The 23,800-nt window shown below is 42.8% G+C and overlaps 2 protein-coding genes across 8 annotated transcripts in view; both read left to right on the top strand.

Moving 5' to 3' along the window:
* Positions 1-18,477, top strand: part of Washc2 (family with sequence similarity 21, member C) — a 53,759-nt gene extending 35,282 nt beyond the window's left edge. The window contains 11 exon segments of the mRNA NM_001244293.1: positions 1,894-1,996; positions 3,488-3,622; positions 5,131-5,310; positions 9,779-9,907; positions 10,010-10,090; positions 10,699-10,818; positions 11,720-11,782; positions 12,131-12,343; positions 14,443-15,066; positions 15,951-16,128; positions 18,150-18,477. Of these exon segments, the coding sequence (NP_001231222.1) occupies positions 1,894-1,996; positions 3,488-3,622; positions 5,131-5,310; positions 9,779-9,907; positions 10,010-10,090; positions 10,699-10,818; positions 11,720-11,782; positions 12,131-12,343; positions 14,443-15,066; positions 15,951-16,128; positions 18,150-18,289 (1,966 nt within the window). The 3' untranslated portion in view covers positions 18,290-18,477.
* Positions 18,478-20,079: 1,602 nt separating this feature from the next.
* Positions 20,080-23,800, top strand: part of Zfand4 (zinc finger AN1-type containing 4) — a 69,778-nt gene continuing 66,057 nt past the window's right edge. For 3 of the 7 annotated variants that reach the window (XR_003487627.2, XM_027429203.2, XM_035449014.1), the window contains exon 1: positions 20,207-20,551. The gene's annotated coding sequence lies outside the window, so the exon portion shown is untranslated. Of the gene's footprint in view, positions 20,185-20,206; positions 20,552-23,800 lie in introns of those variants that run through there. The other 4 variants (XM_027429202.2, XM_027429200.2, XM_027429201.2 and 1 more) reach the window with 2 other exon arrangements.

Genomic DNA, 23,800 nt, shown 5'->3' with positions numbered 1-23,800 from the left:
CTAACCTGTGGTAGGATAAACAGGTAGTTCATTGAATGGGGAAATACCATACATTATGTGGTAGTCTTCATAAATGGATTAATAAAGTACTTCAGGTATCTCTAAATAGTTACATCTCATCAGACATTATTCTTTCTGCTTTTAGGCTCCTAATACTTGGCACCAGGTAAATCTGTTGGCTCTGGCTCAGAGTAGAGAATGTCTGAAATCCTAGTAAAATTTTAAACTCGGACTCTACAGTTCTTGTCTGAATAACGTTGGACCAAGTTCCCTAACTTCTCTTGCCTCAGATTTTTCATCTTCCACAGGTCTGTTGAGATAATCATGCACTGGTGTTGTGAAATCTTTGTGAGGTAGCTGGCACATGGGCAGCCTTCATCATAGTGTGGAGAAATGCTTCCTTCTCTTATTTCCACTCGTATTGTTCTTTCCTGGGATAGTCTTCCTGCTTTTACAGACTACCTTGTGTCAAGGGTCGGTGTAAGTCCTCTTTATAGAGCCTTCTGTAATCCAGTCTTGAGGAAAAGAAGAACTTGGGGCTTAGAGCAGGGGCATGGCTCTGCCTTTACCTGCCCCTCTGTATCCACTGTAGTTGAGCATGCTCTGTACACGAGTGCCCTACCACACACATTGCTGTGAACCTGATGACCTGAAACACACTCCATCTTAGGTCTTAGTGTTGTGTGTAGAAAGTAATTCACAGATTTGATCAGATCGCAAAAAGGATTTTGTATAGGTAAAGATGTGAATGGCTATGGAATGGTACAGTTGCTCTGGAAAAGTGATTTTGGTGTTTCTTCTGAATGTTAAGCCTGAGTTGCCATGTGATCAAATAATTAGGTCTATGGTATACAACTAAGACAAATGAAAATGTGCTCAGATAAAAATGTGTACAAGAATGTCTGTTGTAGCATTGATCCATAAATATCCAGAAAGCAGAAGCAACCTAAATGTCCATCAGGTGATGAATGGATAAATAAAATGTGAAGCCACACAATGGCCTATTATTATTCACCAAAAGGAATAAAGTGCTGATACATAATAGGGCATGAAGTGACCTAGAAAATACATTAATTGAAGAAGTCAGCCACATGTGATCATAGATTGAATCATTCTATTTATATAAAATGTCCAGAATGGATCAACCTAGAGAGAGAAAGTAGGTTGGTGGTTTCCAGAGGTTGAGGGGAGACGGCAATTGAGAGCTAACTGCTAATGGGTATGGGGTTCCTTTTTGAGGTAATGAAAATGTTAGACTGTGGTGATGGTGTTCAACTCTCAATATGTTAAAGATTCTTGAAATGTGCATTGTAAAGGGAGTAATTTTATTATGTAAATCATATCCCAATAAAGCTACTCTGAATCAAGGAAGTAGAAAGGAGAGAAGAGGTTTACATGGCAAAAGCTGACTCTGGCTCTGTGGTCTGTGGCTCAGCTGCCTTCCTGGCCATGCTGGAAGTAGGCATCACAACTCTTAGTTCATTGCCTATTGGAGAAGGTGCTAATGGAAAATTCTGTGCTTGGTTGCCAGGAGTGCAGTGTGCCCGTCAGTCCTAAGAGCTAGTGCAGCTGCATCGTGTAGAAAGTGACTGACAAGCTTCATGGGCAGCTCTCTGGGCTCTTCTGCCTCAGGCTCTTCTGACAGGCAGATGCAGCGGCATCTTGCTTTGCCAGTGAACTTGTGGTGATGGTCACATCCTATGGGTGTGGCTTTAGGTGTGCAGACATGCTGCCTGTAAGACTGAAGTCTATCTAAAGGTTTTTCAAGTCACCAACTGTACAAAGTCAACAAATGGTGGGAGGTTAGTTCTTGTGGATGTGGCCACAAAAGAAGAGTACTTTTGTTTTTAAATAGCATTCCTCCTGAATTTGATCTTATGTTTGTTCATATAGCCAAAAGAAGACTCAGAGAACGTCCCTCCTCTTTGAAGATGATGATGATAGCGGAAGCTCTCTGTTTGGCTTTCCTCCTGCATCTGTTCCTCCTGCAACAATGGTAGTAATTTTTCTACACCCATAAAATACCTGAGAGATTGTGTTATGTGAGTAGAGATGCCACTTGTCAGACTGAAAACCAGACCCTGGAGTTGCTGTGACAACACACTTAACATAGAGGAAGAAAGGCCCATTTTGGCTCATGATTTCAGAGGGTCAGTCCATAGTCCTTGGTTCTGTTGCTGCTGGACCTGTGTCAAGGCAGAACATCATGGTAATTGAGGCTATCCCATCCATGGCGGACAGGACCCAGCTAGAGGGACAGGATGTGGGAAGGTAAGACTTAGTTCCCAAGGACACATTCTTAGTGACCTTCTTCCAGCAACACCCTATATCCTGAAGTTGCCAGAACTTCCTCAAATAGCACCACTGGCTGGGACCAAGCTCCATACCTGAGCCTTTGGGGGCACTTCATTTTTAAATTGTAACAGTCTAATGTATTCTACTTTTTCCCCCTTTAATCACTTAAGTATTGTCTGTTGTCTTCTGCTGTGTGTGTGTGTGTGTGTGTGTGTGTGTGTGTGTGTGTGTGTGTGTGTGTGGTTTTTTGAGACAGGGTTTCTGCATTCTTTGTGAACTTCCATCTTCTTTGTTTTCAAGTTGAAATCATTTGTTTGTTTGTTTGTTTTAAGGATCTCTTCCTGATAAGTAAAAATCCTCTTACCCCAAATTTCATTTGTAATGTTTTCAATTATGGTAGTGTGGCCCTTTCATTGTTTCCCACGTCAGCCTTCCCATTGCTTCCTCATAGCTTGTCAGCTGTGGGTTACTGCAGGTTGGTCACATAACCTCAGTTTCATGCTCTCTACACCCCTTGCCTTCCAAAGAATGAATTGATGTGCTGAGCTGAAGGTCTTGCAAACTTGAGCAACTACTTTGTGTAAGATGCTATGCCTGGTCATTTAGTGTATGGTGCTTTCAGATAAGTGGACAGGTAGATAAGGAATAAAGAGTAAGGACAAGGTAAAGAGTGAAATATTCTGGTTATTCAGACAAGCAACTGATACTGAAGAGAACAGAGAACCCTTAGGTGAACATTTGCATCTGGGTCTTGCTGTGAACATGAAGACAGTCTTCCGAGGAACCCAGGGAGTGGCAATGTGAGATTTGGCATTAAGGATGGCAAGAAGAGAGGAGCTGCAGACTCGGAGAAGGGCACAATGGGTTGACTGGTTACTATGGCTTAGTGCAAAGAGCATAGATTTGGAATAGCAACTACTGAGTGTTGTTATACAGGTGAAGTGTAAGAGGAGAGAGACTAGTCATTGTTCTGGTGGCAGTAACAAAAGTCTGCAGTGCTGTGATCATAAGTCTGAAGGAACCCTATCTGTTATGTCTTCCATATTGGGGCCACAGTTACTATCCTATCTGCCCTTCCTGCATTGTACTTCGCTTATTCCTGGACTGGTTTTGGCTAGCTTTATACATCACCATGCTATTCAGGGGTAATTTTTTTAATCACTGTGGATGCCATCTTCTCTTCTCTCGGTAGAAAAAAGAGAGCATCTCTAAGGTGCCGTCATTGTTCAGTGATGAGGAGGAGAATGAGGTACCATCCCGTGTGAAATCTGTGGATGTGAAGGTTGGTAATGGCAAAGAGGCTGATGTGGCTAAAGTGACGGAGAAGGTAAGCTGCATCTTTGGTTTTCCAGTCCATTTGTAACACATACACTCTCCTACGTTTCCCAACACTGAAAATGCTTTTGCATAAGTAAACATGTTGGAAGGGAGATTAGAAAACAGTGTGGTTAAAAAAAAAAAATGGCCTGTGCTCTTGCTTTTCAGGGAATTCTCGATAACCTTCACTCTACAGCTGAATTCCTGTACATAGTGAAATGAAAATCTCCTCTTTTCCTTTAGTGTCATGTTGGGTAACAGTGCATTTTCCATCTCTGCAGAGTGGTTTTCCTCATCTCGTTTTCCATGCTGACTTGCCCTATATATCTTCTCTGTTTGCTTTTCTCTGATGTTCCTGTTTTCCTTGGTTCTATAGTTCTCACCTCTGAGTGCTGATGTCACTTTCATGAAGTTAGATTGCCATACTTTTACCTGACTAAATCCGAGCAATGTGAAATGGGTTTTCCTCTAAACAATAACTTTCTGTTCTGAAGGTTATTGCTCATGGCTGCTGGCTGTGACTGAGATTTATGTCAACAGTTGCTTTGGGTCTGAGGTGTTCCCCATTTTCTCTGTACTCTGTGTACCTCGTTCTCTACTCTGCAGGTCCAGCTGCTCAGTTTAGTTTCTCCCATGGCCTACAGTGATTGACTCATATGTACCCAAGTCACTCTGTCTTCCATCCTAGGAGCTGCATGTGGACCTGAATTACCCTGTCACAGCCCATTCTACCCTTGACTCAAACTGTTATGTTGCCCTGTCCCTCAGTTCAGTGTAAACTCCTTGAGGATTAGATTTTTTTTCTTTTTTACTATAAGCACTTAGCATATTGTCTTTCACAAAGTAGGCATTACTTTATATAGTATCATGTCTCTAATGAAACATGCTTTTCTACTTTGAAAGATAGGATGCACTGTACAGTCAATAATGTGTTTAATTGGAAATAATTTTTCTTTCTTGGCGATACATAAAATAGTTATTGTTTCCACCAGTAGTGTCTTGCCTAAGTTGTGATACTATGGGATTAATGTTGTACTTTTAATGTCATGTTAGAAATTGTTGTTTGTAGATGAATCATGTAAGGCTACAATTTGAGTGTGTGATTTTGCAGGTTAAGTTTCCCTCTAGGACTGACGTATTAAAACTAGGAATTAGGATCCATTTCTTATGATTGATATTTATTGATATTATTTAGAAATTCTTTCTATATTGACATTATTTAGAAATTCTTTCTAGTAAATAAGCAACTTGTGTACATCAGGGTTATAACTACCCTTTCACTTCGTAGAAGGAAGAGGGGCCTCTGGCTTAACATGATTGTAAAAATCATCTTTAACTGTGGGTTGTCTTACAAGCTTCTTGGTGACTGTATTGTCTTGTCACACAATAGTAATTGTGATAAGCTGTGTTGCACTGAGCCATGTTAATGTGTCAGTTAATGAATTACTGGCAAGCTTGTGAGGCCCATGTTGAATTTTAATTTCTAGTTATTAATTTTTTCCTTATTTCTGTTTGTAGGAAGGACTTTTGAATGCATCTGATCAGGAAGCAGCTGGACCTTCTGATTTATTTTCTTCATCTCCATTGGACAAAGGAACCAAGGGTAGAACCAAAACCGTCCTTAGTTTGTTTGATGAGGAAGAGGATAAAGTGGAAGATCAAAGCAACACCCATGTGTCGAAGAATGATGCAGAAAAGGTGAGCAAAGAAGAGCCTAGAGGAGATGAAGGCATTCCCTTTCAAACGGACCTCGCCGAGGAAATCATGCTTTTCAGTACAAGTGTTGATGATTCTCTCCTGTCAGATGCTGGTTCCCAATCACATCAGTGGCTTGCCCCTTAAGTCCCTCAGGTTAGATGGGAATTAGAATCTCACTTGCTTCTTCTGAGATGTCCAGACTTTGTTGCTCTTGAAAGAGTTGGCTAATTATAAGAGTAAGCAGTAGCAAAGGGGATTTAGGGCAGATGTCTGTACTTCAGTTATGCTAGCATTCAGTTTGAGACATATTAGTGGTAGAAGGGCCTTTTATCAGTTTATCAGGTTTCAGCAAACCTTTTCTTTAAAGAGCTATATAAAACTGAATTAGTTTTTGCAGGCCATATGGGTTCCCTTGTAGTTGCTTCTCTGCCATGGGTTTTGGATTTCTGTGATGGTTTCTGCTGCACAAAGAGTTACACATCCATGGGCACAAGGATAATTTAGAATATAGTTAGAAATTGTATTAGTTTAGGAAAATGTCAGTCGTGGTTCTCCTCTAGAGCCTATGGCTTCTCTAACCACAGGTGTTAGGCTAGGTTTACAATCCTAGGCATGCATTTCCTCCTATTGAGTCTGCCTTAAGTCCAATTAGACAGCTGTTGGTTACAGCCAGAATAAGAGTACCACTATTATATCACTAGGGAGGTCTTACTGGGCTGTCCCTGTTGCTGAGTTTTGGCTCTACCCATAGTCAGGACTACTGATTGATTTTTCTCCCTTGGCAGAATAGTTGTGAGAGGTAGTTAGTCATGCACCTTCCAATAGTGGTAGAGGTAGTTAGTCATGCACCTCCCAATAGTTGTGAGTGGTAGTCATCAGGGAAGGAAGCTTCTAAGTCATATCTAGCTCAGTTCCTCCAAGTCCTGTGTCTGCAGTATCTTTCTTACTTCCAAGTTCTGGGAGGCAATTGAGGACAAGGCAATAACCTATATTATTTGGGGTGTCTTTTGGAACAATGTGAAGGGAAGTTTCCTATGCTTGGAACTGATGGTTTTGTTAGTTTATGGCCTTTGCAGGGAGCATTGTCACCCTATGTGTGTAACTCCCTATAAACTATATACATACATATAAACATGAATACACACATAAATACGTATTTTTAGTAACCTTATAAAATACTGCATTTCCCTATGGTTTTTTCAAACACCCTTAGTGTTATTTACTCTCCTTCCTCATTCTTCACTCCCCCCCCCTCTGTATTTCTCTCACTACTTTCAAAATTCATCTCACCCCAGTCAGAATGGTCAAGATGAAGAAAACAACTAACAACAAATGCTAGAGCATATATAGGAAGTGGAACCCGCGTCACTCTTGGTGGGACTGCAAATTGGTGCAGCTACTCTGGAAATCAGTGTGGAGAATTTTCAAAACACTAAAAGGAGATCTGTCATGTGACTCAGCTATACCACTCCTTGGTATACATCCAAGGACTTGACATCCTACTCCACAAATAACTTGCTCAGCCATGGTCATTGTTGCTCTATTCACTAAAGCCAAGAAAGGGAAACAACCCAAATGTTTCTCAGCTCATGACTGAATAATAAAAATGTGGTACATATATGCAAAGGATACCATTCAGTAGTAACAAAAAATGAAATGATAAACTTTGCATGAAGTGGATGAAACTGGATAATACACTGAGTGAGGTAACCCAGACCTAGAAAGACAAACAGCACAAATTCCAATGATTTCACTGTTGAACATAGTAACCTTGTTCTGTGAGACTGCTATTGAATTCAAACTAGACAGATACATTGTTTTTAAAATTTTATTTTGTGTATATGAGTGTTTTGCCTGCTTGTATGCTGTGCATCACAGATGTGTCTGGTGCCCACAGAAGCTAAAAGAGGGCATCAGACCATCTGGAACTGGAGGTACAAATGGTTGTGAGCTGCCATGTGGGTGCTGGGAATCCAACCTGGGTTGTCTGGAACAGCACCCAGTGCTCTTAACTACAGAGCCATCTCCCCAGCACAAGATCAGATAGATCTTAAAAACTACAGACTGATATTTTCTGAAAGTAGATGGTAAAATGCTCAACACAGTCCTACTAAACCTAGTTTAGAAAAATAAGAGGAAAACCCAGCAGAAGTGGGATTTCTCTTAGGGATGCAAGGGTAGTTGATTGGCTATATGAAAATCAGTCCATGTAATATATTGTATTAATTACAGGATGGAAAGCACATTGTCATCTTGATAGACACAGAAAGGGTATTTGAAACAGTCCAAGCCCTTTCATGATTAAAAAAGCAAAAACAAGATTGCTTATGAAATTAAATGTAGAAGGAAGTGCCCTCAGTTTGGTCAGTTGACATTCGTAGGCTGAAGACAGAGAGCTTTCCCCTGAGACTTAAGACAGGGATACCCCCTCTTGACATTCTAGTCAGCCTTGTACTCGTCGCTCTCGGTGAGCCAGGTTAGAAGCTGTCCATGTCAGATAACAGGAAGTCTAAAAACTACAGAGTATCTAAGCAACATTGGCAGAATAGAAAATCAGTATATCAGGGTCAAGATCATGATTAGGAAAATCAGAGACAGCTGACCTGAGCTAGTGGGCACTCATGGACTATGCACTGACAGCTGGGGATGGAACTGAACCAAGTCCTCTGCATGTAGGTGACTGTTATGTGGCTTGATATATTGCAGTGGGGGCGGGGAGCTGACAGTGGGACAAGGACTTACCTTGGATACATGAATGGGCTTTGTGGAGCCCATTCCCTATGGTGGAATACCTTGCTTGGCCTTAATACAGGGGGAGGGCCTTGCCTCAATTGGGTATGCCAGACTTTGTTAACTCCCCAAGAGAGGTCTTACCCCCCACAGAGGTCTGGGTGGGGTTGGGACAGGGTCCGGGGAAGTGAGGGGGTGGGAGAAGGGGAGGGAGGGAGAACTAGGGCTAGTATGAAATTGAAAAAATTAAAAAAAAATTAGTGTGTCAATATATATAGTTTTATATAGTCTTATCTTAAAATTAAGAAATTCCATTTACAGCATCAACAAAAAGTCAAAGTTCTTAGGAATACTTATTGAAAGCATTGCAAGACTTACACATATAAAACTGTAGTCCAGGGGCCAGTGAGGGGCTTATTGAGAACAGGTAAGCTTGCAGCACAGTTCTGAGGACCTGGGTTCTGTCTTCAGAACACGTGACGGTGGAAGGGGAGAACAGTATCCTTTACATGCTGGCCACTCTGTCTTGTCAAATTGTGGTTCCAGGTTTAGTGAGAGATCCTGTCTTGTAGAAGGTGGAGAGTGACTGAAGAGGACCCATGATCTTAACCTTGGCTTCTCCCCACAGATGTGTGATTATGTGTACACTACACACGGGAAGAGAGAGTCTGGGATTGAGAGGAAAGGGTGGACATTCAGCATACATGACCACTGATTGTCTGGCTTTTATTGAGGGTTGGGTGAGATCACATGACGATTTTTAGATTGTGATGGCTTCACAACTGTGAACTTGCTGAAAAAAAATCATTGACTCTTATCTTAACAAATTATAAAACCTAGTGTCTTAGGGTTTCTATTGTGACGAAACTCCAAAGAGCAAGTTGGAGAGGAAAGGGTTTATTTGGCTTACATTTCAGCATTGCTATTCATCACTGAAGGAAGTCAGGATAGGAACTCAAACAGGGCAGGATCCTGGAGGCAGGAACTGATACAGAGGCCATGGAGGGATACTGCCTACTGGCTTGCTTCCCATGGCTTGCTCAGCCTGCTTTCTTATAGAACCCAGCGCCACCTGCCCAGGGGTAGCACCACCCACAATGGGCTGGGCCTTCCTCCATTAATCACTAGTTGAGAAAATGCCTCACAGCTGGATCTCAGTTCTTCCTTGCTCTTCACCCCTCTGTCCTGCCCCCAGTACAGGGGCTATAGATGTGTATCACCAAGCCCATGTTTTTTACGTGGGTGGTGGGATGGTGGGATCCAGGTCCTCATGCTTGTGCTGCAATCACTTTACCTACTGAGCCATCTCCCCAGCCCTCCTGCTTTAACACCAAGCCAAATAAATTGTTCATAGTAATTTCTACATTGTTCTTCCTTTCAGAAATGAAATGGAGAACTCAGTGTGGTTTGGCTTTACCCCCAGAGTACTGCTTCTTCAGTCATTATGGAGCTAATGGATTAGGGTTGGGTTATTGTTTTGGTGGGGGTGGGGTGGGGTGGAGGTAATAAAAAGTTTAGGTACTACATGAAGGTTGAAAGATTGTGCATATGTTATCCATATTTATAAATTTATTCACCACTATTTTTGATAATTCATTTACCCACCACTGCTTTGGGTAGCTGTCTAGTATTCTGTTGTGTAAGTGTCTTTAACCTGCTGATGAGCACATAGGCTGTGGTCATACTTTTTCCAGGGGACACCTTTTATTACTCATTTTTGATCTTGTCTTTTGCCCAGGGTCTCAAAACTGATGGACGCCCCAAGAGCACAGGCGTCTTCCAGGATGAAGAGCTGCTTTTCAGCCACAAGCTACAAAAGGACAATGACCCGGATGTTGATCTTTTTGCTGGCACCAAAAAAACCAGGGTTAGTTCCTGCTGATTCCCACTGTGTTAGGGATCATGTGGCTCCCAGCTGTAGGTACGTTGCTTTACTTTTGGATAGTTATCTGAGTGTCATCTCTTTCAGGTGTCAGTGCCACTTGATGGGAGCCTGTTTGGAGATGATGAAGATTATGACCTTTTCAGCTCTGCCAAGACTCAGCCTGTGGTACCAGCTTTTTACTCTCAGGCTTGGGGAAGATAGGAAACCAATGTTGGTTACAGATGAAAGGAAATTAGCAGAGGATTGTAAGGCTTTCTAGTAAGCGATGTCAGATGATGTATGGAGTGGTATGTATGTAGGATGTAGCTTCCAGCTCATAACACTAACTGATCCCGAGTCACACTTATTTGATTTTTTTAAAGAGTTTATTGACAGATCTTTGCACAGAATCCAGACTACATTTCTGTGCCTTTCAGATGCAAACTTTTAAATCTGAGTTTTAGCTTATATGTATTTTTCCCCTGCTGTATTAGGTTTTGTATAATTTTTCCCTTTCTATTGCTGAAAAACTCCTGTGTAAGTCACAGTCTTTTTTCTTTCCCGTCAAGATCTGTGCATGCCTGCCAGGCCATCCTTCTGCCACTGAACTGCATCTGAGTCCTAGAAAAGTCACAGAGCTTAGGTTGCTATCTCTGAAATGCTGCTGATGAGATGGTTAACCCTCATTTGTGAATGGACTTTCAAAATCCAGAGGCCAAGCTCCTCTTTTCATTATTGTTTAAAATTTTGAAGATACATTTTAGACTTTGCTGTTTTTTTTTTTTCTTTTGAAGGTACCAGAAAAAAAGGGAGCACTGAAAAAAGATCGGCCTGTTTCTCTAAAGAACGAGGAAGCTCCCGAGTCTACTGAAGGTAGCAAAGAGAAAAGCTTATGGAAAGCAGAAACACCACAGGTTAGAACTCTTCTTGAGGGCATTCAGCTCTCACCTCATCCTGCTCAGACAGTGATGTGGCGTAGACATAGGGTTACTCAGAATTCTTAGTGAGGAAGGAATGGCAGCCAGCACCTGCCCTTCACTGTTTCCTTTCATCCCCACTTTCTCCACACTCGAGAAATCCGGGACTCTGTAATCATTATTGTGTTTAGACCAAATGCCAAATTCAATTTCCGGTTTGATGTTAAGATAGGATAAAAGAACATTTTTCACTAGTACCCCCATTTCTCTCCCTGGGCTTCATTGGAGTAGAATTATACTCTAATTAATACAAATAACATCTAGTTTCTTGGTTCTTCCTCACGGTCACTGCTCCAAGATAGTTGCTATAAAACCTCCCTTCTAAGAGCCCTCTCATGATGATGTGGGGCTTCTCCACAAAGGAAGCCAGACAGTTGCAGTTGTGTCTGGAAATTTCACTGGGGCCCCTTTGCCTGCGGTTGGAAACTGAGGCACTTGGTTAGCGTAACTCTTAACTCACCTGGAATTCAGATGCTTTTGTGTTTAGAACCTGTGCACCAGGCCGTGGGAGAGCTTGTGTGCTTTTCTATATTTGCCATGTTGGATAACTCATCGGGATATGTTCTGACAAAACTGTAGCTCTGTCTTACTCATCCTCGGGGTCTCCCTTTACTCCTTGTGCCTGTCATATGACAGACAGGCTTCCCTCCTGCATGCTGAAGGAGGCACCAGTGGAGTAACGCCAGCAAGCCAAATGCCTGGAGGCTCCAGAGCAGAGTTAAAGAGCTGCAGACAGGGACAGACATCACAGACTTACTTACAGATAAGAATGTAATCCAAGAGACAGTTTGTTTCCTGTTCCTTCAATGGATTTTTAACTAAATTTAATTTCACACAGGATTCTTCAGGTCTCACTCCATTTAAAAGCAGAGAGCCATCCAGTCGGATCGGGAAAATACAAGTAATTATATTGGATCTGGAGTCTTCATTGCTTGCCTGTGGCACCTATAAAATTTGTGGATTTTCAGTGTTTTCAGCCGCTATCAAGCATTCTTTCATCTCTTGCCCTGCCAACACCATACCCTCCACCCTTGCCTAGTTGTTGCTTCTTATGCGATGCTCTTTAATGTCTTTTGATCCCAGTGATGGGCACAAGTATGTGCCCCACTGAGCCTGGATCAGGTGATTTTCCTACATTTATATTCTCTTGTATTCTACACTGTGTGCAACACAGACCTTGTGTGTCACAGAAATGGTGGTCTGCCCCTGTGCTTAAGAACAAATACTGAGTTCCATTTTTCTTCTTTAGGCAAATTTAGCAATTAACCCAGCAGCCTTGCTGCCCACGGCAGCTCTGCAGATCCCAGGAACAAAGCCTGCTTCATGTGAATTAGCTTTTCCTTCATCTGAACCTGGAAGGAGCCATGGCCCGGAAAGCGTGCCGACTCTTGCTGGGAGTGAGGAGGCTGGTGTGAGCTTCGATCTTCCAGCCCAGGCAGATACCTTACACAGTGCAAACAAGGTGATCCAACTATCTTCTGTTTCTTTTCTTTTAGCCAGACTAACCTGACCACTGCTTTCTAGACCAATGTGCAAACTCCGTGTCCTTCTGCTTCACCTCCCTGCTTGAAGGCAGCATCTCGTCTTTGTTTAGCTCCCCCTCCCGTCTGCCTCTCTCCAGTTTCCTAATTGTGCTTCTGCTTCTCCATCACCTACTTCTGTCCCAGTTTTCTCACTGATCATTAAATACGAGTCACACCAGCGCCCCAGTCCCTAATCATGCTATATCCTGTTGTTGCCCACTAGCCCTGGTGCTTTTCTCACAGTGCTCTGGAGCACCACGCCAGCCTCACTTTCGTGGTTTTCTCTGCTTGCTGGGGCTTGGGCCCTCTTCCATGGGATCCCAAGCAGTTCCTGCCCACCAGGAAAGCTGTTGCAAAGGGTGTCCTTTGTGGACTCCGAATGAACTCTTGGGAGTTTTCTTTCTATTTTAGTGAGTTTTCTTTTTCTCTCCAATCTCCCTTCTCTCTGAAGTCTTAAGAGGTGTCTAAGTAGGCAACAGGACCCAGGATGACCTATCCTTGGGCAATAAATAGTTTTTATTGTTTTCAGGTTTATTTTTCCTGTATTAAAAGAAACTTGTTATTTTTGTTATCTTTCAAGCTTGAATTAGCTACTTCCTGACACTGTTTTTTTTTAAAGACTATCTTTATTCTTTGGCAAGTTCATGCATTGCGTGCACTGTATCTTGGTTATGTCTATCTCTGCTTAGACTGCCAGCCTCATCACTCAAAGCCTTCCAAAATCATACTTCTTTGAAACAAACAGACACAGTTTAGTATTTGGTCCAAAATAAGTTGAGTCTTCTCAAAGCAAAACATGCTTTTTTATTTTGGAAAACATCAGAAATACAAAATCCTAGTTATTAATAGATTCCTCTTTTGAGGTTATAGTAAAGGATCTCATGTTCCAGTCACATTTTATATACAGTGTCTAATATTTGAATACCAGTTTGTTGACATAGAAAAAATAGCATCATCAGTTGCTTCTTTCTTTATTTCCATATCTCCTTGCTGATAAAGTTGGTGGTAGAATCCCTCTCAATTCTTTTCTTTTCTTTTTCTTTTTTTTTTTTTTTTGGTGAGGTACCTGACTTTGAATTAAGGGGTGAGGAGGTCTGTGTGTGTTTTGAGTCGCAGAACACCAGCACACCTGCTTTCTGGGGTTCCAGCAACATTGAAGTTTTTTGCTTGAAACTATTCTCAAAAGATTAAAATACAGGAGTAGGAGGTGAGTCAGTGGTTAAGAGCACCATCTGCTTTTTCAGCGGACCTCGGTTCCATTTCCAGCACCTGCACGGCTGCTCACTTTTGTCCATGACTTCATTTCCAAGAGATCGGATGCTCTTTTTTTGTTTTTATTTTAGTTAGTTTTTTTTTTTTTTTTTTTATTCTGAGACAAGGTTTCTGTGTGCAACAGCCTTAGCTGTCCTGGAACTAGCTCTGTAGACCAGGCTGGCCTCAAAAAAGGCATGCGGCACCCCTGCCCAGCTTGATGTTTTCTTATGGCCTCCTCAGACACTACAAGAATGTGGTATGCAGATACAATACCAGTACACATAAAATAAATTTATGAAAAGAAAAGCTTAGAAACAGATAATACTAAAGGGTTAAGAAAGGTTGAGTCCTGAAGTAGTAGAACTGGTTAACTCCCTTTTAGAAATTGTAAGGGTCAGAGAGACAGCTCAGCTGTAAAAGGCTGGGCTTACAACCAAAAAGACATCTGAAACAGCCTTTTGTCCCCCTTAGGTCATTGGTTCTCAACCTATGGGTCGCAACCCCCTTGGGGATCCCATAACAGATATTTTACATTATGATCCATCACAGTAGCAAAATTTCAGTTACGAAGAAGCAACAAAATAATTTTATGTTGGGTGTTACCACCACACGAGGAAGTGTAGTAAAGGGTCGCAGCATTAGGAAGGTTGAGAACCACTGGCTTAGGTGATACCTAATTGAAGTAAGCCAAATAGCTTTATGGTATTTTGAATTGCTGAGTCTTTGCTATGTTAGCCTTGAATACATTTCCATCAGATCATGGTATGTGTGTTTGTCTTTGCAGAGTCGTGTTAAAGTGAGAGGAAAGCGTAGGCCACAGACCCGCGCTGCTAGGCGGCTGGCTGCCCAGGAGTCCAGTGAGAGTGAGGATATGAGTGTCTCCAGAGGACCTGTTGCACAGTTGGCCAGTAGTTCCATCTTACCAAATGGCCATCAACCTCATCTGCAGCCCAGGATGGCCAGTGGAGAGATCAGCTCTGAGAAAGCCATGGCCCCAGCTGCTCCACCTTGGGAAAGTGGTCCTGCATTGTCTGCAGTGGACAGAAGCTTTTTTGTGGCGTCTCTGCCTCAGACTGGAAATGAGGCTGACCTTTTTGATTCTGGGGACATCTTTCCAAAGAGCATAGGATCACAGTCCATGGAGGGAACAAAAGTCAAGGCAGCAGAGACCCCAGCCCACTTGTCAGGAGGAAGTAAAGAGAAGAGCCTCGTGTTCCCTGCTCTCAGTGAGGCCAGCAGTACTGACGATCTCTTCCAGACTGTCAAACCAAGACCAGCAAAGAAAAGGAACCCTTTTCCCCTCCTTGAAGATGAGGATGATCTCTTTGCAGATCGGAAAGGAAAAAAGAATGAGTTGAAATCTGACAGCCATCAGGACATTATATCAAAAACACAAGACATTTTTGAGGTAATGGAAGTATTTCTTGTCTGGGTCTTCAAGGGAAGTAGCTGATTGGCTTCTTGAGCTATTGATGATGCTGTGTGCTGTGCTTGTCTGCAGTCTATCTGCTTATTAGTCATGTTTAGGTCTCTTGTTAATAACCATAAGGGTGGTTCTTGCTGACTTAATCTTTGCTATAAGCCTTGAATTATTTAAAAAAAATGTTATTGTTGTCCTGGGGATAGAGCCCAAAACCCAGTACATGCTAGGCAATGCTTCACGGTTCACTGAGCCACAGCATGAGCCCTGGGTCCTGATATTTATATATAGAGTGCATGTGGGTGTGTACATGTTTTTAATCATTTTTGTTTGCTATTTTTTGAATTTTTGTAGAGTGGTGCTACCGTCATCTTTGCTGACATGTCGTTCTGTACCACATATGAACTTCATTGGTACAGCTTGTGTGTTTGAGCTCTGGTTCTGGCTGGGACTCTGTTTTAGCAGAGTTTTGATGCTAAGGCTTTTGCAGCAGTTATTCAGCAGATGTTTATTGCCCATGGTGGCCCTGGGGCCAGCAGGAGAGCTAGATGTTCTGTCCCCTGACATTTCAAGGAGAAGAGTGAGACCCAAACAGAGCAGCAGTAGTTAAGGCACTAAATGCCACGAAGACAACTACCTGAGGCAGAGGACACTCACAGTGGGAGGTGGTTCTCCAGTTTGCACTTGGTAGATGCCTCACTGGACAAGTTGTGCAGAGCCCTGGGGTAGCATCTTCCAGCCTATGGGGAACTCTGGGCTGGAGTACCCTGCTCACTGCATGTCTATAAATTATTCAACTATTTTTAGTTTTATAAATGCTTTTATTTACAAAAAATTGTTTTTTTTTTTTTTTTTTTTTTTGGCTTAACTAGGATGATATATTTGCTACGGAAGCTGTGAAACCTTTTCAAAAAAAGAGAGAGAAGGAGAGAACTTTGGAACCCAACTTATTTGATGATAATATCGATATCTTTGCTGACTTAAATGTAAAACCCAAAGAAAAGTCCAAAAAGAAAGTGGAGGCCAAGTCTGTGTTTGATGATGACACAGGTGAGTGTGGGTGTCCTGCCCTTCTGGAAGTATGGCCATCTGCAGTGCACTTAGAGCGCATCACTCTTCACCGACCAAGTGTGATTCCTGTTGCTCGCATTAAGTCCGCCCTTTCTTGGACTTTGTTCCTCAGTAGATTTTATTTTCTTTGCGGTGGAACCCTGGTTAGTCTAAGAATGAGATGTGTAGATGGACTAATCATTTTCATGAGGCAACCTTAGGCTACTCTGAGGATCAAGGTTTAAGACAGCACCCAGCATCTGACCTGAAAGTAGAAGCTAATTTTTATCTTAGTGCTCCCTGCCATCATCTGACCAGCATTGCTTTTGAAAGGAGAATCCATCAGAACCGTCTTTCACATGCTGTCAGCAGGCCATGAAGTTGCATGAGTCAGAATAGCATTTGGACAATGAGGGACAGCAGCTTAAGGACTGGTCAGTACAAGAGAGCATGGCTATGCAGTGAAGTCGCATATGAGATTTGCCCTCTCCTGGGTCCTTTCTCCCTCTGTCCCTCTAAGTCTGTACTTGGGACTGGCTAGGAAAGCCTTTGTTGTAGAGCCACACTGAGTCTGTCCTCCCTGGGAAACCCGGTGCTCTACCATATGGAGTTTAGAAGAGACTTGGGTTGCTTTTCTTGGTTCATTTTTTGACACATGATCTTGCTATAGCCCTGGCTAACCTTGAATTTATAAATTTCCTGATCTTAGCCTTCCCAGGCATACATGCCTTTCTTTCATTATTACATTGTTATACATGCATATGGTAATAGTCATACACCTTAGAAAATTTCATGAGTGGAGGGACAAAAGCTTTAAAGCTAAGCAATATTAAGTTTGTTGTACATCCTTTAAGACACAGCATTATTACGTATGTACATAGACTCAATTTAAAAATAAGAACAGACTTTACCTGTTCTAGTTGCATCTTAAATATTTTTCTGTGTTGGCACATAGAAATCTCCTTTGATTTTAGTGTTTTAAGTAATGCTGCTTTGTGTTTAGCTGTTAACTTATTAAGGACAATCTAGATCATTTGTAGTTTCTGTTATAGTTAATGCCATGGTCTTCATCATTTTTGTACACTTGTCTTTATGTAAAAATGCTGAAATTTGGTGTGGTAGAATCTTACTAATAACATTACTATGGTGTAAGGTATTAGTACACTGTGTGAAGATACGTTGCTGTGATTGGTTTAATAAAGAGCTGAATGGCCAATAATGAGGCAGGTGGTATAGGTGGGACTTCCGGGCAGAAAGAAAGAAAGGAGATGAATCTAAGTGCAAGGGAGACGCCAGGAGACCCGGAGAAGAAACAGGAGGTGCATGATAGAGCATAGGTTAATATGAATGGGTTAATGTAAGTTGTAAGAGCTATTTAGAACAAGCCTAAGTTACAGGCTGAGCTTTCATAATTAAGTCTCTGTCATTCTGTGTGGGCTGACAGCGACAAGAAAATACTTCATTACTGGGTAAGCAACATAGTTGAAAGTCTGAGACACTGACATGAATGAGTCAGACTTCATTCTCACTATTGAGGTGAGCCGCAGATTGACTCCTTTACTGAGAGTCCATTCTGTATTGACTTTCTCTTTGCACATTCTCACTGCACTTAAAAGCCAGAGTGGAAAGAAGCTGGAAGTCAGTTCAGTGTCCAAGGCTGAGCTGGAGAGCCAGCCCACCGTCCCATCTCTCTTCATGTGCACATGCACATGTTTGCAGCTGAGGACCTGATGTTTATGTGTCATAAAACATGGGTGCCGTGAACTGAGTCAGGACCAAACCTAAGAGGTTCTACTTTTGCATTGGTCCTCTATAGTATGTTATCAGAACTGGGTCCCTTGTATTGGTACTCTATAGTGTGTAATCACAATTGAGTCCTTTGTATTGACACTCTATAGTGTGTTATCAGTATTGGTACTCTATAGTGTGTTATCAGAATTGGGTCTTTGGCAGTTTGTGTGGATGTGTCTTAAATTCCCATTTTCTTGCCTGTCTTAACTTTTTTTTTTTTCTTTTCAAAGATGATATTTTCTCCTCTGGTCTCCAGGCTAAGAAGTCCAAACCCAAAAGCCAATCTGCAGAGGCCACATCTGAACTAAGATCTGATCACAAAGTGTCCAACATTTTTGATGACCCCCTGAATGCCTTTGGAAGCCAGTAGAGCATATGGGGTCTTCATAGTTCATCTTACCATTCTATTTCCAGTTAGTGATGCTGTCTTCTACACTCTGTCTTCACTGGATTCCAAAAGCAAATACTGAAACAACTAGTTCAACTGTTACTCAATGTAACTAATATTTTTCTGCACTGACTTTATGCTTAAGGTTACAAATAAAATACATGCTTCACTTTGTTGTTTGTTTTTACTAAATTAGACTGCACAGTAAGGCATGCTAGAGAGGAAATCGCTTTGTGACTTTCATATGTGGGCAGGGAATGCAGAGACAGCTCTTGTCAGAAGACCTGAAGTCCTTGTGCTGTGCGTGGGGCTCTGAGTGCAGTGATGGTCTAGGCAGGTGATGATTCTAACTCTGTGAGGTTTCCACTGAATTCCAAAAATGCCTCTGCAACCATCTAAGGGTAACTGTGCTCCTCTGCTGTCTTGATTTTACAAAAAGGAAGTTTTATTGGAACACAGCCATACCCATCATTGCCACATTATCTGTGGCTGTATTCAGGCTGCCTAGAATGCTGGAGTTGAGTAGTTGCAAGAAATGGTTTAGCAGTAGGCAAATTTTTGCCTTTGTTAGCTTTTCCCCCTCCTTTGTAAATGGTTTTAGTACTAAGCCTGCAGGGTTGTTGAGAATAGGTAAAGACCCTTTTGTCTGTCTGCCCCTTAAAATGGTAGGTGATGGCTGTGTTATGGCTTGATGAGGTAATCAGATTTAAAGTAGAAGTCAGACATCTAAAGTCAAACACCGGGTGCCACAGCCCATGCTGTGAGTTACTTGTCAAGATTTCCAGCACAGGGACTACTCTAACCTCTGACGTTACCATCGTGGCTCTGTCCTCAGTTTGAAGCTATTAGCTCTGCTCTAATCATGGGCTGAGTTTAAGTGCCACGGGCAAGAGGCTGACAAAGGCCAGGGCCTCAACATACCTTCTACCTCAGTACTCAGTAGGTGGAACTGTGGAAACTGGTGGGTAAAAACTCAAGTCTCATTGAGTGGGCTGATGGGAGATGACTGATTAAGAGTTCTTTCCTATACTAGGCCGAGCCACAAGTTGACTTTAGAAGTTTCATTGTCCTCTTCTGCAGTCCACCTAGTAAAACACTTGAGTTGAACCACCTGTGAAGGGAATCAAGCAGTAGGGGCCCAGTCTAGGTGGAAGGCACGTATTGTCTGAAAGCCAGTTAGTTTATATCCCAGTTAGCAGCTTGGTGAACAGCAAAAGCATGCTGGGAATTTGGGCCCAAGGTGCCACCTGTTTGACTTAATAGTCTTCAGTAATTGCACAAAGTCGCCAGCCTCTATAAGCAAGACATAAGAATGTCCCCATTTTACAGATGATACAATTGAGTCATAAATGTCAGGAAAGAGTGGAGCACAAAAAATGTGTGTTTAAGTCAGGCTAGTGTGGACATCCTTTAAGTGTCCCAGACTCTGGAAAAGCCATGAGTGGACAGCAAATGCCAGGAACCCTTCCAGACCCAAAGAACCTTAGATATGCCCCAGCCAAGGCGCTCCGCCCTGGGCCCCGCTCTGCCCCGTAGCCTGCTGCAGGTCTCCAGCCTTCTGCCTTGCCCCAGTCGGCTCCCGCATCACTAATAAAGGGTCAACATCCGGGCCTCTTTCAACGGACAACCCTTCCTGAACGCCCGTGCGACCCCGGCATCCGAGCAACCGCCAGCCTCGGAAGGCTCGGCCCCTCCCCTCGCAGGCTGATTGGATGGCGCCGCCAGCGCTGGCCGGTGATTGGTGAGCGGTGTCACAAAGGGCGGGGCCTGAGTTTTGCGGGCCAGCGTCGGCCGTCGTCGCGGGCGCGCTCACCCCTATCGGCCTGCGGGCAGGCGAGCGAGCGAGCGGGCGGACGGGACCACCGGAGGGCGAGCGGGTGAGGGGCGCAGCGGGGCGGGGCGCGGCCGGGCGGGCGGGCGGCTGAGGGGCCCGCTGCGCCTTCGCGGCCCGGGCAGGCGGGAGAGGGGCGCCCGCCTCGGCTGCAGCCTGGTCGCGCCCGCGGCTCCGGGCGCTGCTGACCCGACTTTGGGGCTGAGTGTGTTCCCTACGGGGCGTGGTCCCTGGCCCCAGGGCAGCAAGTCCCAGGCTAGTGGCGCGATTTTCACACATCTGTAAATGTACAAGTGTCAGCATTTTAAATGGCTGCATCGTATTGTGGGTATTTTTATGTTGGGCGAAAAATTTAAAAGCTCACTCGTCGTGTGGCTAAGTTTCTTTGGACGAGAAGGAAGCAAAAGTCCAAGGTACTGAAACTACTTATTGCGTGTACTTATTGCTGCTTTTGTGGTTGTGTATTTAGAAAATTTCAAAGGATGAAAATGTTGGAGATTCATTTTGAATTTTTTTCTCCCAGTTTTTAAGCTAATTTATCAATTCTAAGGATCGTTTTATTCTTACCATTTCACAACAGTATGAGTTGTCATTGTCCATTGGTTTTTCCAGTGATCATTCAGGCAGGCCACATGCCACTCCCTTCTCAGTGGACCCAACTTTAGTACTGAGTAGGTCATTGGCCCACTTGAACTTCCATTTTTGTCCCTGTAGTATTCTTCTCTGTTTTGGCCGGGCTGCATAGCTTCCTCTGGCCTCTGTTACATTGATTTTCGTTGCCGAGAAGTATAACTTTTCTATACACAATTGCTGTCAGTTATGGTTCCCACCCTGGGTCCTTTTTGTATGTAGAAAATTATCTCACTGACTGGGTCCAAACTTAATTTGGAAGTTTCAGCACCACTGATGGTGTTATTACTGCAACGCTAATTTTCTTCTACTCATAGTTTATCTAGTCTTGTTTTAGATTTAGGACTTCGAGGATCAGACTATATTTTCAAAAGATAACTGTGCTTATATGTTATTAGAGAACTGCCAATTGAAGTCAAAACCCAGAACACTGACAGTGCAAGACGATGTGATGACATGGAATGTTAGGAACTCTTTATCGGTACTGGAAATGCAGAATTATTTAGCCACTTTTGCATATTGTTTGGCAGGTTTTCTTTTTTAAGATTTATTTATTATTATGTACACAATGTTCTGCCTGCATGTATGCCTCTGGATCTCGTTATAGATGGTTGTGAGCCTCCATGTTGCTGGGAATTGAACTCAAGACCTCTGGAAGAGCAGCTGGTGCTCTTAACCTCTGAGCCATCTCTCCAGCCCCTTGGCAGGGTGTGTTTATTTTTTAAAGAAAACCAAACAAATGTGTGCACCCTTCCAGGTGTGTAGACAGTCAGAATCCTTATGCTTGCCAGTCACTCAGTCAAGCTGAATCAATGAGCATCAGGATCAGTAATGCCTTAAAAACAAAATGGAAGATAATAAAGATATCTGGTGTTGGCTGCTGGCCTCCACATGCACACAATGTACACACATGCACACAAGGTACACAGTTAAACATTTATATGCACACAATATACACATATGTACATATATATATGCACTCAATGTATACACACATGCACAAACTAGAAAATACTCTTATAATAATTTAAAAATAACATAACTTGTGTAAAAATCTATAGCAAGTTTGTTCATAATTGCCAAAAAATTGAATATGTAAGATATTTCTCAGTGGGAGAATGGATAAGTGTAACTGTATTGCATCCAGACAATAGTATATAGTTTGCACTTAAAGGAAACAAGCCATCAAGCCATGAAATGGTTCAAAAGAGCCTTAAATGTTTGTCCCTTAGAGAGACCACTCTGAAAAGGCTGTGTATTGTGTGATTCCAACTGGATGACATTCTGGAAAGGGTGAAGCTATGGAAGCACTAAAAAGATCAAAAGTTGCCAGGAATTCTAGGCATGGGGAGGGATCAATAGCCCCAACACAGAATCTTTAGAGCACTGAAACTACCCTGATACTGTCCTGGTAAATACATGTTTTTATACACTTGTCCACTCCTGTGAGATGTATGAACAGCACGGAGAGTGAACCTAATGTAAACTTTGGGCTCGGGTGACAATGATGTGTCAGTTCCTCAGTTGTTACTAATGTAATGTTAGTGCAGAATAGAGGTTAGCTGGAGCTGAGGAAGGAATGATGCAATTTCTGCTTAGTTTTATTGTGGATCTAAAACTGCCCTCAAAGTAAATCTCCTTACTTTTTAGGGAGAAAATTCTTATTTTTAGGCAATACAACAACAAAACCAAGAAAAAAAATGAAGTACCACTCAAAAAAATAAAACCGTAACAAACTCTAACCAAATAAAACCACACAAAAAGCCTGGAGCTCACTCCATTATGGTTCAGTTATTAACCTTTACCTTAGCGTGCAGAGGTCTGAGAGACTGGGAATGAGATGAAGTTGATGAGAAAACACAGACTTCCTTTTTGAGGGATGAGTTTTCTTTATTATTTTTTCTGTTGTTCTGCTCTATTTTCTTTTGGTTCTGTTCTTGGGCCCCGAGGTTTCCCTTGGCTTCCCCATGACTTCCTTCTCCCCACTTCTTGATGTCTTCTTCCTCCACGTCTCTCCTTCTGCGTCTTTCCCTGTGTTTTCCTTCTGACTTACTTGTTTTTCTCTTACAGCTTGTCAACCCCAGCAGAATCTTTTCAGCAATATAAAATTTACAGTTTGGTTATTTTGTTTTTTATGTGAACGTTGTTGAATGTTTTTACTTTTTTGGTTTTTTGGGGGACTCCAAATAAATCACACATGAAAGTTTATTCTTAGTTATGAATGACCAACCTTAGCTTGATGTGTTTCTTTTTTAATCTATTTTTTAAATTTAAATTCTTTAATTACTACTCATATTTACATATCCATCCACCCCATTCCCTCACCCTCACATCCTCCCATGTTCCCCACCAATACCCCCAACCCATCCCCAACTCCTTCCCAGGGATAGTGAGGCCCTCCACAGGGGACCTTCAAAGTCCTTCATATCATTTGGGGGAGGGCCTAGGCCCTTCTTGCTGTATCTGGCCTGCAATAGTATCCTTCCAAAGGGAATGGGCTACTAAAATCCATTTGTGCTCTAGGGATTAAGACTGGCTCCACTGTTAGAGGTCCCATAGACTGTCTTGGCCTCCTAGCTGGCACTCACATTCAGAAGGCTTGGTTCCGTCCAATGCTGTTTCCCCAGCTTTATGAGTAGGGTCTCCATGCTCTCACTAGGTCAGGTCAACTGTTTCTGAGGGTTTCTCTACCAACGTCTTGGCTACTTTGTTCATCCCTCCTCCCTCTCCACAACTGGATTCCAGGAGTATGGTTCAATACTTAGCTGTGGGTGCCTGACTCTGCTTGGAACAGCTACTGGATGAAGACTCTAGGAATGGTAACCAAGGTAGACATCAATCTCATAGGGGAAGGGCATCAATGGCATCCTCTCCACTACTGCCTGGATTCTTAGTTGGGGTCATCGCTGTGGATCCCCTAACATTTCCCCTGTGCCAGACCTCTCTCCATACCTGTACTGTCTCCCTCTATCAAGGCATCTCCTTTCTTGCCCTCCTCTTTTCCTCCCCTGTCTCAGTCCTCTTGTTCTCCT

This window comes from Cricetulus griseus, chromosome 8 (genome assembly GCF_003668045.3).
Source record: "Cricetulus griseus strain 17A/GY chromosome 8, alternate assembly CriGri-PICRH-1.0, whole genome shotgun sequence".
Classification (NCBI taxonomy): Eukaryota; Metazoa; Chordata; class Mammalia; order Rodentia; family Cricetidae; genus Cricetulus; species Cricetulus griseus.
The sequence above is the reverse complement of the archived record's forward strand: the minus strand, read 5'-3'. Positions and strand labels throughout refer to the sequence as shown.